General features: G+C 44.2%; 1 protein-coding gene across 2 annotated transcripts in view; it reads left to right on the top strand.

Annotated features, from left to right (window-relative positions):
• Positions 1-787: 787 nt before the first annotated feature.
• The window catches only part of LOC106608969 (adenylate cyclase type 4), a 36,275-nt gene continuing 21,064 nt past the window's right edge, over positions 788-15,998 (top strand). The window contains exons 1-13 of one of the 2 annotated variants that reach the window (XM_014207244.3): positions 788-827; positions 1,015-1,055; positions 3,751-4,720; positions 5,101-5,203; positions 5,608-5,805; positions 6,217-6,378; positions 8,518-8,667; positions 8,911-9,047; positions 9,743-9,854; positions 10,090-10,217; positions 12,631-12,789; positions 13,108-13,267; positions 14,791-14,967. In XM_014207244.3, the coding sequence (XP_014062719.2) occupies positions 3,798-4,720; positions 5,101-5,203; positions 5,608-5,805; positions 6,217-6,378; positions 8,518-8,667; positions 8,911-9,047; positions 9,743-9,854; positions 10,090-10,217; positions 12,631-12,789; positions 13,108-13,267; positions 14,791-14,967 (2,409 nt within the window). In that variant the 5' untranslated portion in view covers positions 788-827; positions 1,015-1,055; positions 3,751-3,797. Of the gene's footprint in view, positions 828-1,014; positions 1,056-1,105; positions 2,173-3,616; positions 4,721-5,100; positions 5,204-5,607; positions 5,806-6,216; positions 6,379-8,517; positions 8,668-8,910; positions 9,048-9,742; positions 9,855-10,089; positions 10,218-12,630; positions 12,790-13,107; positions 13,268-14,790; positions 14,968-15,998 lie in introns of those variants that run through there. The other variant, XM_014207242.3, reaches the window with a different exon arrangement.

Genomic DNA, 15,998 nt, shown 5'->3' with positions numbered 1-15,998 from the left:
AACAGACAAACAGAAAACGCAGGTATAAATACACAAGGTAATGGGAGACACCTGGTGGGGGTTGCAGACAATCACAAGACAGGTGAAAGATTCTTTTTTTAACCTTTATTTAACTAGGCAGGTCAGTTAAGGACAAATTCTTATTTTCAATGACAGCATAGGAACAGTGGGTTAACTGCCTTTTTCAGGGGTAGAACAACAGATTTTTACCTTGTCAACTCAAGGATTTGATCTTGCAACCTTTTGGTTACTAGTCCAACGCTCTCACCACTAGGCTACCTGCCGCCCAATAAATTCACAGTGTGACACAACTAAATGTACATTTAAGGAGAATTCACCTGACAATACATTTGTTTCTGACATGCAAGAAAACAAGTCTCTGGGGCATAAATTCTATTCTAGACGTTTTATTATGTAGTTCCTGATATCAAACAATCTAAACAACCATAATTTCAAGTCTAGGACAAACAAGTCTCTTTAGGCATTAGATTCTAGTCTATTCTACTCTATTCTAGTCTATTCTAGTCTATTCTGTACATTTCATTATGTACTAAAGCTTGTGGTGATCTAGGACTGGTTTGTCAAGTTCGGGCGAGGAAAAAGGAACCCGCCAACTATTTTAGGAACATTCCTAAAGAATAGGCAACACACACACACACACACACACACACACACACACACACACACACACACACACACACACACACACACACACACACACACACACACACACACACACACACACACACACACACACACACACACACACACACACACACACACTACACACAGACTCTAGACAGACAGAGGGAGAGAAAGAGAGCGAGGTGAGGGTATCATGGTTTCTGGCTTTAATAATGTACCGATGTTGAGAAACTGCTGACATATTTATAACAGTGTATTATTTCAAGAGTTATACTTACTTTATAACTTTAGCTATACTTACTATTATTTATGGGATCAATCTGAATGGAGAATAACCTAATTTCATCTCTTTGTGATTGCATAAACTAGACAAGAGACCAGATAAGGATCATCTCCATCAAGATATAGAGGTAACACTTTATTATAACTGTCATGTGTATAACTTTATACATGCAGCTGTTTTTTTTATATGATATCATTTTTGGGTACCGTACTGTATGGCCAAAAATAGCTATTTAGCTATTTCTAAAGCAATAATTTGCTTGGACTGTCTGGGAGGTGAAAACTGAAAACTAGCTTTTATTGGCAGATAGGTTTGAAACTCTCTTTGTTATTGGTCTGTTAACCAATTTACTGCTTAATGATGTCACCATGGAAAGTCGAAACTCCTCTCTTCCTCTGCCATCACTCTCTCCTCTTTCTCCCTCCTTCTCTTCCCTTCCTTTCTCCCTCCTCTCTCTCCTCTCCCTTTACACTCTCTCTCCCCTTGCCCTCTTATCCCCGCATTCTCTCCTTCCTCTCTCATGTCTCTCCCCTTGCCCTCCCTCTCTCCCTTCCGTCTCTCTCGTTCATCTGTTTACCTCAGTGTATTTGCATAGCTGGCGCAGGGACTTTTCATTGTAACACACATGCGCACTTGTCTGTGCATACATAAGTTGCCTCCTAAATGGTAACCTATTCCCTTTATAGTACACTACTTTTGACCAGGGTCAATTTGGGATGCAGCCATACACACACACACTTATTTGCCCAAAAGCCCCACTCTGCAATTTTTTTAGCAGTATATCTCATTGAATATCATTTATAAATTCCTCATGCGTTATAGCTCAATTGAATTTGAGAGTGGTTACATTTCCCTAGTGTCATCCCTCAGTTTTATAGCAAACCAAGAGCAGGCTGCTGTTTTGTTGTTGTTCAAATTACATATTGTGGCTTTAAATCATGGATGTGATATTATACAGCTGTGAATTAAATTGATGTTCAAATTATCATGGTTTCAGTTCAGATGTATTGATGTGTGTTGGGTTTCAAATCAATCGAACAGATAGAAAGAGAAGGAAAGAGCGAAAGGGTAGAGGAGGTGGAGGAGGAAAACATAAAAAGGTCATAAAAAAGGAGGATGGGAAAATGGACCTGTGAGCGATACAGAGAGCAACAGAGAGGAAGAAGGAGGGAGAGAGAGAAAAAGAGAGGGGGGAGAGCAAGCAATAGTCAGCCAGACTAACATAAAACAACTTGAAAAACAAGGTAGGTTACTGGTTTTGACTTTAACTTTTTGTTTTGTTACTGATAGCTGTGATTTTTGTATCAAAGTAATTCAACCGTGTGTGCTATCTTCCTACACTCTTAGAAAAAAGGATTTCAAAAGGGTTCTTCAGCTGTCCCCATAGGAGAACCTTGGAAAGTGTTTCCTCTGTGAAAAGGGTTCTTCATGGAACCTTAAAGGTTTCTACCTGGAACAAAAAGGGGTTATTCAAAGGGATCTCCTATGGGGACAGCCGAAGAACCATTTTAGGTTCTAGATAGAACCTTTTTTTCTAAGAATGTAGTGTAGCCTAGTGTCACAACACTAATAACTGAGACTGGGAGATTCAGATAAAGGATCTTAATTTGAGCCAGTTTGCAACAGGAAATGTGAATTATTATGTGGATTATAATTAATGAGCATTTTTGTAGGGGTTGATGTATCTTTCGTAAATTCAGGGTGATCAAATTAAGATCCTTCATCTGTACCCATTTGTAAACAGTTATGTAGACCTAAATATTATTTGAAATGTGGAAATGCAGTTTTATTAATTTGTGTTACATATAATTTGAAATGCAGTTGAATATAGTTTTTGTTAATTTGTTTAGAATTCTCCTTATTCACATATTGCTCTTTGAGATAGAGAGAAAGAAGACATGAATGAGTGTCATGATAATTGCTAGGGGTGTGTCATTATCATGCCACAGACCAACAGGGAGGAGGACAGGGTGCGTCAGAATAGACATGGATTAAAACTACTATTTGAAATCTTTCACATACTTCAAGCAATTGCTCTGGGTGGGGTTTACAGATTTGGGACTAGTCTATTGGTCCAATACGGCCGGCGAGGTCAATCAAGCATGATTTAAAATTCTACTTGAACCCAGGTCTGCATTAGTGGAGTCATCAGTGGGTGTAGCAGGGTGGAGTTGCCCCTAAACACTGATCTTTGGTCAGTTTTGCATTTCTGTACCTTATGAAAACTACACCCCTGTCATCAGAGTGAATGAGGAAACACCTTCATCTAGCAGAACTTGTTTAACACAATAGGGAAATGACTGACTGGGAAACATGTAATGTAAAAACCTGACTGCCAGCAGTCAACCAAACAGCCTCATTTATTACTTGATTGAAGAAGAGAAAGGCTGTGTTTAGGGCAGTAGTTGTTATGTCCTGGTTTAGCATAAAGGGTTAGTCTAACATTTAAAAAAATTTAAGCTTTCCAGTACAATTCTTTATTGGAGAAGAGAAAGGATTGTATTTAGGGAAGTGGTGGTTAGCATTATGGCTTGGTTAGCATAAATAACAAGTGGTTAGCTTTAGCATATGTGGGTAGCATAAGTGGTAAAAGAATTATGGTCTGGTTAGCAGTAGTGGTTAGCACGACTTAACACTGAGGATTATGTGTGGGTTTTGGTTACTTTTCATTTTTATCCGTTTTGACAGTGAAACATTCCTCCATTTCCATATGGACTTACAGTCATCCAAGGAAGACGGCATTGTGCTTGTAGCATGTCTTAGAACTATCCAGAGGACCTGAAGGGACTATACAGTGACTTTGTCTTTTGTTTGTCCTTCAGTCGCCTTTCACTGACAACAAGGACATAGAGATAAGCACTAAAGTACCATGCAGGACGACCCTGAGGGATACTTGGTGATTGGGGGAAACAGAACGGGAGACATCCACAGGACTGGTAGTGGGTTTGCTGGTGGGGGAGATGGGGGAGGCATGGGAGACAGGGGAGGAGACATGGGAGATGGGCAAGACACAAGCATGGAGCTGAAGGATTTGACCAGCAGCACAACAGACAATGAACATCCGATTGCAGAAGAAGATGAGGACGGTGACGACTTAACGCAAAGGAATGACATCACAGCAAAAATGAATGACATCAGGACTCAATGTGATAACTTCGGAGATGAGGTCAACGGTGATTCCGAGAGCCAATCAGCGCACAGTGAGCCTCGGGTCTACATAGAGGTGGGCGTGGCTAAAGTGGAGCTTGCCTCGGAACCACTCAAGGCCCAATCGTCTTTCCAAGAATCTCCGGAGTTCCCGTCCACTGCGAGCACTGGTAACCATGGCACTGACATTAAAACAGACACTTTGATGAATGACAGCACAAAATCCAGCAATGACTCTGATAATGATAGCGCTAAAACGACCACTGACACTTATGATAACTTAGATGATAGCTGCAAAGTCAATGGTGAAGATTCTTCGGACAAAAAGAGTACTGATGCCTTTAAATTAAAAACAAACCCACACAATCACAACTCTGATCTGGCCATGATGGACTCCCCAACAACCCTCTGCAGACTTAACCACGACAACTACACAACCCCCGACATCCCGTCCGACGACACTTCCACTTCCAGATCGGAAACTTCAGTCCCTCTCAACCAATTGGCCCCTGCGCCCGACATCACATGGGACGACACCCCGAACGTCAGGGAGGGGGGTGAAGACGACAGTAGACCACCCTCACAGAGGAATGTAGCAGAGGGGGTGTGCTGCTGCTACAGAGCAGTACACAAGGCCTTCATAAGGTCTGTATGATTTTTACCTTTTAAAACTGTATTTTAATTATTTTAATTTATTTTGTAGGTATTTTTTACATTTTATTTTATTCAAACAGCAAGAAATAAAGGAGTGCGACGGACAAGTGGGAGAAACAGTGGACACAGGGATTGAACCCCTGTCTCCGGTGGAGAGTAGTACATGTGACATATGCTGTGGAATGTTACCACTACACCACGGCTCTGCACTAAACATGCATTTTAAATGTGTATTGTTTGTTGCATAATTCCAGTGTGTGCTTATTCTTCACATTTGTGGAAACTGTCAATTGTATGAAATCATTTAGCCTCCGATGCTATTGATACCAATGTTATGTTGCCTTTATTGAAATAAACCCTTCTCTCATAAGGTGCCTAGAGGAGACACCAGCCATGCTCCCTGGACTGTTGCTGGCCATGGGCTTCTGTGTGGCTATCATCATCCTTATACCAACTACCGGAAGGCTGAAAGAGGTGGGGGGGATGTAGGGGATAGAGGGGGAGATGGAGGGGTAGGAGGGGAGGTAGAGGGGAAGGAGTATGGACTCTGGGGCTATAATCAATCTCATCCCAGCCACACGCAGGGTGAAAGAGCTGGGGGGAAGGAGGATGTGTGGAGGGTGTACCGTAGCCAGGGGTAAGAGCTAGGAGGATGGGGAGGTAAATTAAGGATTGAGGTGCTGTATTGCATTCTAGATATATTTATAATTGAATTAACAAACTATTAACCATTTTCAACCTTCTCAATTTTCTCTTCTCCCTTCTCTTCCCCCTCCCCCCTTCTATCTCTCTCCCTTTTGCACTTCCTCTCCAGAGTATCAGTGTGGTGTATGTTGCGGTGTTTAACTCCCTCTCGCTCTCTCTCTCCCGCTCTCCAGAACATCAGTGTCCATGTAGGGGCCCTGTCCGTGGTCTGTGTGGTGCTGTGTTTGAGCACAGCCCTGCTGGTGGCCCTGCCCTGGCTGGCCGTGGTGAGGCGGTGTGGGGGAGCGCTGTCACTTTGCCTCTGGGGGGCCCTGTATGTCACAGCTATAGTCTTCACCTTCACCGGAGGACCCGTCACCGCATGGGAACAGGTCAGACAGGAGAAGGGGCCGGGCTGAGTGACGGGTTGGAAGGGTAGGGGGTGGGGTGAGGAGCAGGTCAAAGATAGGGATGGGGGTGGAGAATTAATGAGGGGGGAGGAGCAGGTCAGGGCCTGTATTCACAAAGCGTCTTAATGTGCGTGTGCTGATCTCAGATCAGGTCCTCCCTGTCCATGTAATCTTATTGATTATAATCTAAAAGGGAAAACTGATCCTAGATCAGCACTTATTCTGAGACGTGGCTAGCTGTGGCGAGGCGATGTGGAGGAGCTCTGTCTCTCTGGTTCGAGGACTTGTGTATTAAATGTATCTTTATATGAATTCTATTTCTGTCCATGCGGTTTATCAAACTTTCCTTCACTGTCTCTCTCTCTCTCTTTCCCTCCCTTCCTCCCTTTACAGGTAGCGTTCTTCCTCTTCCTGTCTCTGTGTGTGTACACGGTGCTGCCCCTGTCCCTAGCCTGGGCTCTGATGGTGGGTATAGGGACCAGTGTGTCACACATCATCATCATCAGTGTCTACGTTCCCGTCACCAGGCCTAACACGCCAGACCTGGCAGTGCAGGTAAAAGAAACATAGTAGCACACACACACACACACACACACACACGACAGACAGACAGACAGACAGACAGACAGACAGACAGACAGACAGACAGACAGACAGACAGACAGACAGACAGACAGACAGACAGACAGACAGACAGACAGACAGACAGACAGACAGACAGACAGACAGACAGACAGACAGACAGACAGACAGACAGACAGACAGACAGACAGACAGACAGACAGACAGACAGACAGACAGACAGACAGACAGACAGACAGACAGACAGACAGACAGACAGACAGACAGATAGATAGATAGATAGATAGATAGATAGATAGATAGATAGATAGATAGATAGATAGATAGATAGATAGATAGATAGATAGATAGATAGATAGATAGATAGATAGATAGATAGATAGATAGATAGATAGACACACGTAGACATACACTACCGTTCAAAAGTTTGGGATCACTTAGAAATGTCCTTGTTTTTTGAAGGAAAACAACATTTTTTGTCTTTAAAATAACATCAAATTGATCAGAAATACAGTGTAGACATTGTTCATTGTTAATGACTATTGTAGCTGGAAATGGCAGATTTTTTTATGGAATATCTACATAGACGTACAGAGGCCCATTATCAGCAACCATCACTCCTGTGTTCCAACGGCACGTTGTGTTAGCTAATCCAAGTTTATCATTTTAAAAGGCTAAACGATCATTAGAAAACCCTTTTGCAATTATGTTGCACAGCTGGAAGCTGTTGTTCTGATTAAAGAAGCAATAAAACTGGCCTTCTTTAGACTAGTTGAGTATCTGGAGCATCAGCATTTGTGGGTTCAATTACAGGCTCGAAATGGCCAGAAACAAATAACTTTCTTCTGAAACTCGTCAGTCTATTCTTGTTCTGAGAAACAAAGGCTATTCCATGCGACAAATTGCCAATGGACAAAAAATGTGCTTTTCTTTCAAAAACAAGGACATTTCTAAGTGACCCCAAACTTTTCAACGGTAGTGTAGATAGACACACACATAAACATAGATAGACACACACATAGACATAGATAGACACACACATAGACATAGATAGACACACACATAGACATAGATAGACACACACATAGACATAGATAGACACACAAACACACACATAGATAGACATAGACACACAAACACACACATAGATAGACACAGACACAGACACACACATAGACATAGATAGACACACACATAGACATAGATAGACACACACATAAACATAGATAGACACACACATAGACATAGATAGACACACACATAAACATAGATAGACACACGCATAAACATAGATAGACACACACATGGACATAGATAGACACACAAACACACACATAGATAGACACACACACACACACACACATAGATAGACACAGACACACAGACACCCTATTCACACTATTGTGCCGACGCAAATCAGATATTTTCTTTATATATTGTCATTGTGGATTTGGTTCCAGCAACTTTAAGGGTTGTGTACCCATGAAGTCCAGCACAGTAGAGCTTGGTTTGTCTCAGCTTGGTGCCGTAGTATGAAAGAAACACCCACACTAAATATGCTGCAAATGGAAAGGTCACAGGCAAACTCTTGCAAATGAGCTGCAGAGAACGAAAGAATGAGTTACAGTAAGCACACAGACACACTCACATACACATTTGCATCGTCTGATAGCATCCCTATTCAAATTCACCAGGACACTGTGTACGCTAGCACAGTCCACAAAACACTGTTTCCTATATTGTTTGTGTGTCTAAGTTCAGCATGGTGCGACATGGCGATTCTGTTGTTTTACTGAACAGTGATAAGTAAGAACCACACCTGCCCTTTCTCCCTTTGTTTCCCCCATCCCTCTATCTCTCTCTCCTTATCTTCTCTCCCTGTCGACCTCTCCACTCTATCTTTCACACTCCCCCTCCCTCCATTTCCTACTCTTTCATCTACTCACCCAACCCCTCCCCCCTATAACCCCTCCCCCCTATTTCCCTCCCTCTCGCCACTCCCTCATTGCAAATAAGAATTTGATCTTAATTGACTTGCCTGGTTAAATGTTTTTTTTTTTTATATAAAAACATCTCTCTCTCCCTCTCCTCCCCGCTCTCCCTCCCTGACAGCTGGTGGCCAATGCTGTGTTGTTTTTGTGTGTGAACTGTGTGGGAATGTTTCACCTGTGGCTGACTGAGCATGCCCACAGGAAGTCCAGTAAGAAGAAAGAGAGGTTCAGCGCCATGCGCTCCCAGAGGGACATACAAAAACACCAGCAGGTAGCTGAATCAATTAAACTTGTTCAGTTCAATTCGGTTCAGTTCAACTCAATAAAATTCTATAGTCCTATTAATCAATCCCCTCAGAGGCCATCAAAGGGCATCCTCTTCCAGGAGAGCTTTCAGTCATAGATGCCCCCCTTTATGACCTGCATGCAAACAGTCTGCTACTGTAAGTCAATAGTTTGATCATTTAATCAATGAACACACAAACCCTCCTTATGCCCCTCCCCTTGACAACAGGAACACCTCCTCCTGTCTGTGTTGCCACGCTATATCGCCATGGAGCTGAAGACGGAGATCATCAAACGACTGTCGGAGAAGAAAGAGAAAGGACAGAACTTTCACAGTCTGTACATCCGGCAACACAAAGATGTCAGGTGAGGAAATGTGCGCTTATACACACAACACAATACATAACATGACTGTTAAATAGCCATCACTAGCTGGCTTCCAACCAGTTACGCAACCCTGCACCTTAGAGGCTGCTGCCCTAAATATATATAGACTTGGAATAAATGGCCACTTTAAGAATTGAACACTAGTCACTTTAGTAATGTTTAAATAATGTTTACATATTGCTTTACTCATCTCATATGTATATACTGTATTCTATTCTACTGTATTTTAGTCAATGCCACTCCGACATTGCTCAATATAATATTTAGATATTTCTTAATTCCACTCTTTTACTTTTAGATTTGTGTGTATCGTTGTGAATTGTTAGATACTACTGCATTGTTGGAGCTAGGAACACAAGCATTTCGCTACATCTGCAATAACATCTGCCAAATATGTGTATGTGACCAATAACATTTTATTTGATGTGATGAATATTACCTTGTCTGAGACCTGGGCCAGTATTCATAAAGTGTCTCAGAGTAAGAATGCTGATCTAGGAACAGTTTTAACTTATATAATCATAATAAATAAGATTACACGGAAAGAGGGGGCCTGATCCTAAATCTTGAGGACTTTTGTTAACTTCCAGGTTTTATCTGAGAGGGCTAAAGCAGACCTAACCCAGGGTCTATACCTGGTCACGACCATCCCTGTTGTGTCCTTCACTCTCTAGTATTCTGTATGCTGACATTGTGGGGTTTACTAAGCTGGCCAGTACCTGTTCTCCTGAGGAGCTGGTGGGAGTCCTCAATAAGCTCTTCGGCAGGTTCGATGACATTGCCAAGGTGAGAGCTTCCCTTAACCAATCAGTCAGTCACCTTTCCCATCACCTTGCCCTGGGATGGATGTTTTGGCTAGCTAGAGATTCTCTCAACACAATATCTCAACTACAGGTCAATGGATCCTTATGATGTAGTGCAAATTTACTGAGACAACTTGACTATTATTGTCTCTCTCTCTCTCTCTCCTCCCTCCTCTCTCCCTATACCCATCCACCCTTCTCCCCCTCTCTCTCTCCAGAAGAACGAGTGTTTGCGTATAAAGATCCTGGGTGATTGTTACTACTGTGTGTCGGGTCTGCCAGACCCCATCCCAGCCCACGCCAGGAACTGTGTTCAGATGGGACTCGACATGTGCACGGCAATCAAGTCAGTCTGCCAATCAATCAATCAATAATTGAATCACTGCTCTCCATCGCCACTCATATATAATTCGCTCTTCTTTATCTGCATCTAACTTTCATTCAATATGTGTCAATCAACTCCATGTGGGTCACCTCCGAGAATCCCTTTAGTGAATTGCTTATACAGATTATTATATAAATGTATATCGTTTTATGATAACATGTAAATATTTCAATGATTAATCTCAATCACATGTGCTTATCTACTTTATTACATTTAGATATATTTCTGACATATCACCTTGTGATGCTGACATAAATATGATTTAATGCAAAAATAGTTGAACATAATTTGTATGACTGTCACACCCTGACCATAGAGAGCCCTTGGTTCTCTATGGTGTAGTAGGTCAGGGCATGACTAGGGGGTGTTCTAGTTCAATATTTCTATGTTGGTGTTTTGTATGGTTCCCAATTAGAGGCAGCTGGTAATCGTTGCCTCTAATTGGGGATCATATTTAGGTAGCCATTCCTCCCAAATGTGTTGGTGGGATATTGTTTGTGTTGGTGCTTGTTTCACCACATAGTGACGGTATGTTGCTTGTTTATTGTTTTGGTTGAAGAAGTTTCACTTTAAATAAATATGTGGAACTCGACAAATGCTGTTCCTTGGTCCGTCTCTTACAACAACCGTGACAGAATATCCCACCAAACAAGGACCAAGCAGTGTGCAACGGTGGGAAAAGTGAGTTGGACCTGGGAAGAGATCATGGGAGGATCAGATCCTTCCTTGGCGGGAGTCGCAAAGGAGCATGGAAGGACAGCAATGACGCCGGGGATCGCGGCCACAGAAACTCCAAGATTGTTTTTGTGGGGGGCACATGGAGCTGGCGGCTGAGCAAAGGGAAGAGCCAGAGACCGTCAGGGAGGCGATAGAGAAGTGGTCGGTCGACCCAAGGAGAAAGCCAGAGCCCGCCTGGGAGTCGATGGAGCAATGTGAGGAGGGATATCGGAGAATGATGTTGGCGAGGAGTAGGCTGCAGCGCAGGCGTGCTGAAGAGCGTGTCATCAGTCCGGTGCCATCTGTGCCGGCTCCACGCACCAGGCCACCAGTGCGCCTCCCCAGCCTGTGGCGGTTCCTCGCACTCGCCCCGAAGAGCGGGTCATCAGTCTGGTGCCATCTGTGCCAGCTCCCCGCACTCGCCCTGAAGTGCGTGTCACCAGTCCGGTGCCACCTGTGCCGGCTCCACGCACCAGTCCTCCAGTGCGCCTCTCCAGCCCGGCATGTCCTGTGCCGGCTCCACGCACAAAGCCTCCAGTGCGCCTCTACAGCCCGGAACCTCCAGTGACGGTTCACAGTCCGGAGCTTCCAGTGACGGTTCACAGTCCGGAGCTTACAGTGACAGTTCACAGTCAGGAGCTTCCAGTGACGGTCATTGGCCCGGAGCTTCCAGTGACGGTCATCGGCCCGGAGCTTCCAGTGACGGTCATCGGCCCGGAGGGTCAACGGCCCGGAGCTTCCAGTGACGGTCAACGGCCCGGTGCCTCCAGTGATGGTCAACGGTCCGGAGCTTCCAGTGACGGTCCACGGCCCGGAGCTTCCTGCGCCGGTGCCATGGCCGGAGCCTTCCTCTGCGCCGATGCCCAGTCCAGGCACGGCGTCCAGTCCCGCTCCTTGGCAGGAGCCTTCCTCTGCGCCAGTGCTCAGTCCAGGCACGGTGTCCAGTCCCACTCCAGGGCCTGAGCCTTCCTCTGCGCCGGTGCCCAGTCCAGGCACGGCGTCCAACCCAGCTCCATGGCCGGAGCCCTCCTCTGCGCCGGTGCCCAGTCCAGGCATGGCATCCAGTACCGCCCCAAGGCCGGAGCTTTCCTCTGCGCTGATGCCCAGTCCAGGCATGGCGTTCAGCCCAGTGCCATGGCCAGATCCAGGGTCTGGGCGGGGGCTACGACCCGCACCGGAGCCGCCACCGACACTAGTCACCCCCCCTACCCTCCCCATTTGGTTTCAGGTTTTGCGGCCGGAGTCCGCACCTTTGGGGGGGGTACTGTCACGCCCTGACCATAGAGAGCCCTTGGTTCTCTATGGTGTAGTAGGTCAGGGCGTGACTAGGGGGTGTTCTAGTTCAATATTTCTATGTTGGTGTTTTGTATGGTTCCCAATTAGAGGCAGCTGGTAATCGTTGCCTCTAATTGGGGATCATATTTAGGTAGCCATTTCTCCCGCTTGTGTTGGTGGGATATTGTTTGTGTTGGTGCTTGTTTCACCACGTAGTCACGTTATGTTGCTTGTTTATTGTTTTGGTTGAAGAAGTTTCACTTTAAATAAATATGTGAAACTCAACAAACGCTGCGCCTTGGTCCGTCTCTTACAACAACCGTGACAATGACATTGGTTTGAGGTCCTGGCTGATTGTTATAACCATGTCATATCTCTGTAGTAAACTACGGGAGGCTACTGGTGTGGAGATCAGTATGAGAGTGGGTGTGCACTCCGGCAACGTTCTCTGTGGCGTGATTGGTCTACAGAAGTGGCAGTACGACGTCTGGTCACATGACGTGACCCTGGCCAACCATATGGAGTCTGGGGGCATGCCAGGGTAAGGAACCAGAAAATGCATGTGCTTGTGTTATAATCTGTGTTATGAACTGTTATAAATGTGTAATAAGATGACACGTGTTATAAACTATTGTAAATGTGTAATAGACGTGTTATACATGTGTTATTATGTTTGTGTGTGATATCTTTATGCAAATATACTTTCTGCAAGTGTGTGTTCAGGAGGCAGGGCACAATTTAACAGATCAATCAGATAGAAACACTTTAGGTAAAACAAATATGATTGTTTGCCATGCAGAATAAGGAATTGTGCCAGTTCTATTCCTTACATTTCTATTTGCAATGTTTCCCACCCAAGACGTGTCCACATCACAGAGGAGACACTGGGACACTTAGCTGGGGTGTACCAAATGGAGGACACTGACGGGGGAAGCCGGGATGCTCTGCTAAAGGGGAGGAAAACCTACCTGGTAATCGACCCCCATAAGGAAGACACCACCTCTAAGAGGAAGGAAAAGGTGTGTGCAATGTGCATGTTTTAGAAAGCCTGTCCTTGTATCTGTATGTGTGTGTGTGTGTGTATGTACGCGTTTAAATTCTCTTAGATGCCTGCACCTGTACAAAAATGATGAGTGTGTACATGTTTCTGCATATGTGTGTGTGTGTGCGTGCGTGCATCCCTGACGTTTGTGTGTGTGTGTGTGCAGAGTATATCATTAATAAGACACACAACTGACTGGAGGGAGCCAGAGATCAAGCCTAACCAGAAGAAAAAATACTTGTTCCCGACTCTCTTCCTCCTGTTGCTGCGGGCCTTCGCAGATTCTGCTGTTACGTTCCTAATAGGTTACACCAGGGGTCGGCAACCTTTTCCATTTGGAGTGGCAATTTATCTTACCATTTCTACCAGTCTGTGTGCCGGTTATGATTTTGATATGCACATTTTCATGGAACAGTTCAATTTAATTTAGAACAAAGTCTTCATATCTCAAAATATAAATTCTAAAAGTAACTTCTATTGCCATTTCCAACTATGTAAAATAGTCTACATAAAGCCAACAAATAAAAACATTGCCACCTGCAGGTAGAAAATATCCTGATAAAAAGAAATATCCTATAAACTAACTGGGGTTGAAGCTGTGCTAGCAAATGTTGTATTAAATATTCTGGCCTCTCAGAGTTTCCGCTCCAGTGAGCTCCAGAAAGACATAGCTGTAGGCTATTTTCGCAAGAGAGAAGTAATCAGTTAGGCCTATTTTATGAGGTTTCCACCGGATCAGAGCATTACATTTTTCTCCCCATTTCACTCTATCGAAAGAGAGCTGGAAAGATTTTTCAAATAGGCTACATTGAGGAACTATTGTCATTCTCAATGGATGTAAAAACAGTCTTTGTTTACTTGCTGTTTGAGGTGAAGAAAAAATTACTTTGAGAAGTTCCACAGTGGTGGTGAGTTAAGACAATCAGAAATACTATCAGATCCCCAATAGGGCACATTTATAGGCCTACATTTGTGCGCAGGCCAGGTAGCCTAGCCTATAATCAGGTGCGTGTCCTTACTCGACATTGCCAGGAGGGCTACAAACAAACGACAATTAATAAATTGTCAATTCCCAAATGGATAAATTAAACAAAAACTTGTTCCTCACAAGTGTAGCCTAAAGGTTGTGTGGTCCGCAAACAACGTGTCCACTCTGACAATGAGAACGGTAAAAGTCTGTAATAACAATATACTGAATGCATTAACAGAAATTACCATAACCAAACAAACATTGTAGATTCAAAATTATGAGAATTAACGGTAATGTACTACTGGTGATACTGGTGTGCCATCCCCGCAGCCTCCAATGGATTTGTCCACTGAGACAGGCGTGAATCAGACAGGTGCCTCATGTGCCAAAAAAAAGAAAGATATACTGTATATATTTTTGACTGTTCGGCTAATAACATTTCTGTCGACGAACAGCCTATCGACCAGTCGACTAAATGGGGACTGCCCTAGTGTGCATGCCTGCATCCCTGATGTTTGCATGTGTTCCAGACAAACATCCTGACGGTCAGTGGTCATAAGCAGCGAGCCTCAGTGAGGATGTCTCAGTACCTGCAGTCCTGGCAGACCATCTGTCCATTCTCTGACCTCAGCAACCCTGAGGCCACACCCACCCAGCTGCCAATCAACCCGACCTGCGCCAGCACGAACCAATCACAGCTATCCGCAGTGAGTAATGTACCTGTTAAACCCGCCTACCTTCTCTGTTCACTCAGACACGTATACACACACGCACTCAACGCTGATCCACACTTATGCCATTCACACACAATCATGCCAACATGCATGACAAACTTTCACAAAGACACACCCCGTATCCCATCCCACACAATCATATTCCTAAGTAACATACCAGGGTCATTAGGCACCAAATGGAAGGAAACTGACCTGGACTTGTCCAACAAGAAACACACATTTTAAAACGTTTACCATTGTGTGCCCTAATGAACATGACCATGTTAGTCCCTTCTACCTTCTCCTATTACACACACATGCATGACATACTTTCACAAATACAGACACCCTAAATCTTTCTCCCACTCATTCTTATGCCTTTCATGACCATATTGCCTTAGCAATCCTAACAATGTTCACAAAAGTCTTTTTTTTCTCTTTTTTTCTCTTCTGTCAATCTTTCAATATTGTCAGAGTTAGTCTTATATATTCAGAGTGAACTTGAACATTTTGTGTGTGTCATGACTTCCGCCGAAGTCGGTCCCTCTCCTTGTTCGGGCGGTGTTCGGCGGTCGACGTCACCGGCCTTCTAGCCATCGCCGATCCACTTTCATTTTCCACTTGTTTTGTCTTTGTCTTACACACCTGATTTCAATTCCCCAATTACTTGTTAATTATTTAACCCTCTGTTCCCCCATGTTTGTTTGTGAGTAATTGTTTGTCTTGTATACGGTCTGTTATTGTGGGCTCGGTATATTGTGTTGTATTTTGTGAAAACCTGAGTAAATACGTTGATTACTCATATCTGCTGTCCTGTGCCTGACTCTCTACACCAGCTACACACAGGTCGATTACAGTGTGTGTGTGTTATAATCAGAGGGAAAAAAACACTAGACCACCTTTATGAAACACACAGAGACACGTACAAAGCTCTCCCTCACCCTCCATTTGGCAAATCTGACCATAACTCTATCCTCCTGCTTACAAGAAAAGACTAAAGCAGGAAGTACCAGTGACTTGCACAA

This window comes from Salmo salar, chromosome 07, assembly GCF_965601325.2.
Source record: "Salmo salar chromosome 07, fSalSal1, whole genome shotgun sequence".
NCBI lineage: Eukaryota > Metazoa > Chordata > Actinopteri > Salmoniformes > Salmonidae > Salmo > Salmo salar.
Note: the sequence above shows the minus strand (reverse complement) of the source record. Positions and strands in the feature narration are given on the sequence as shown.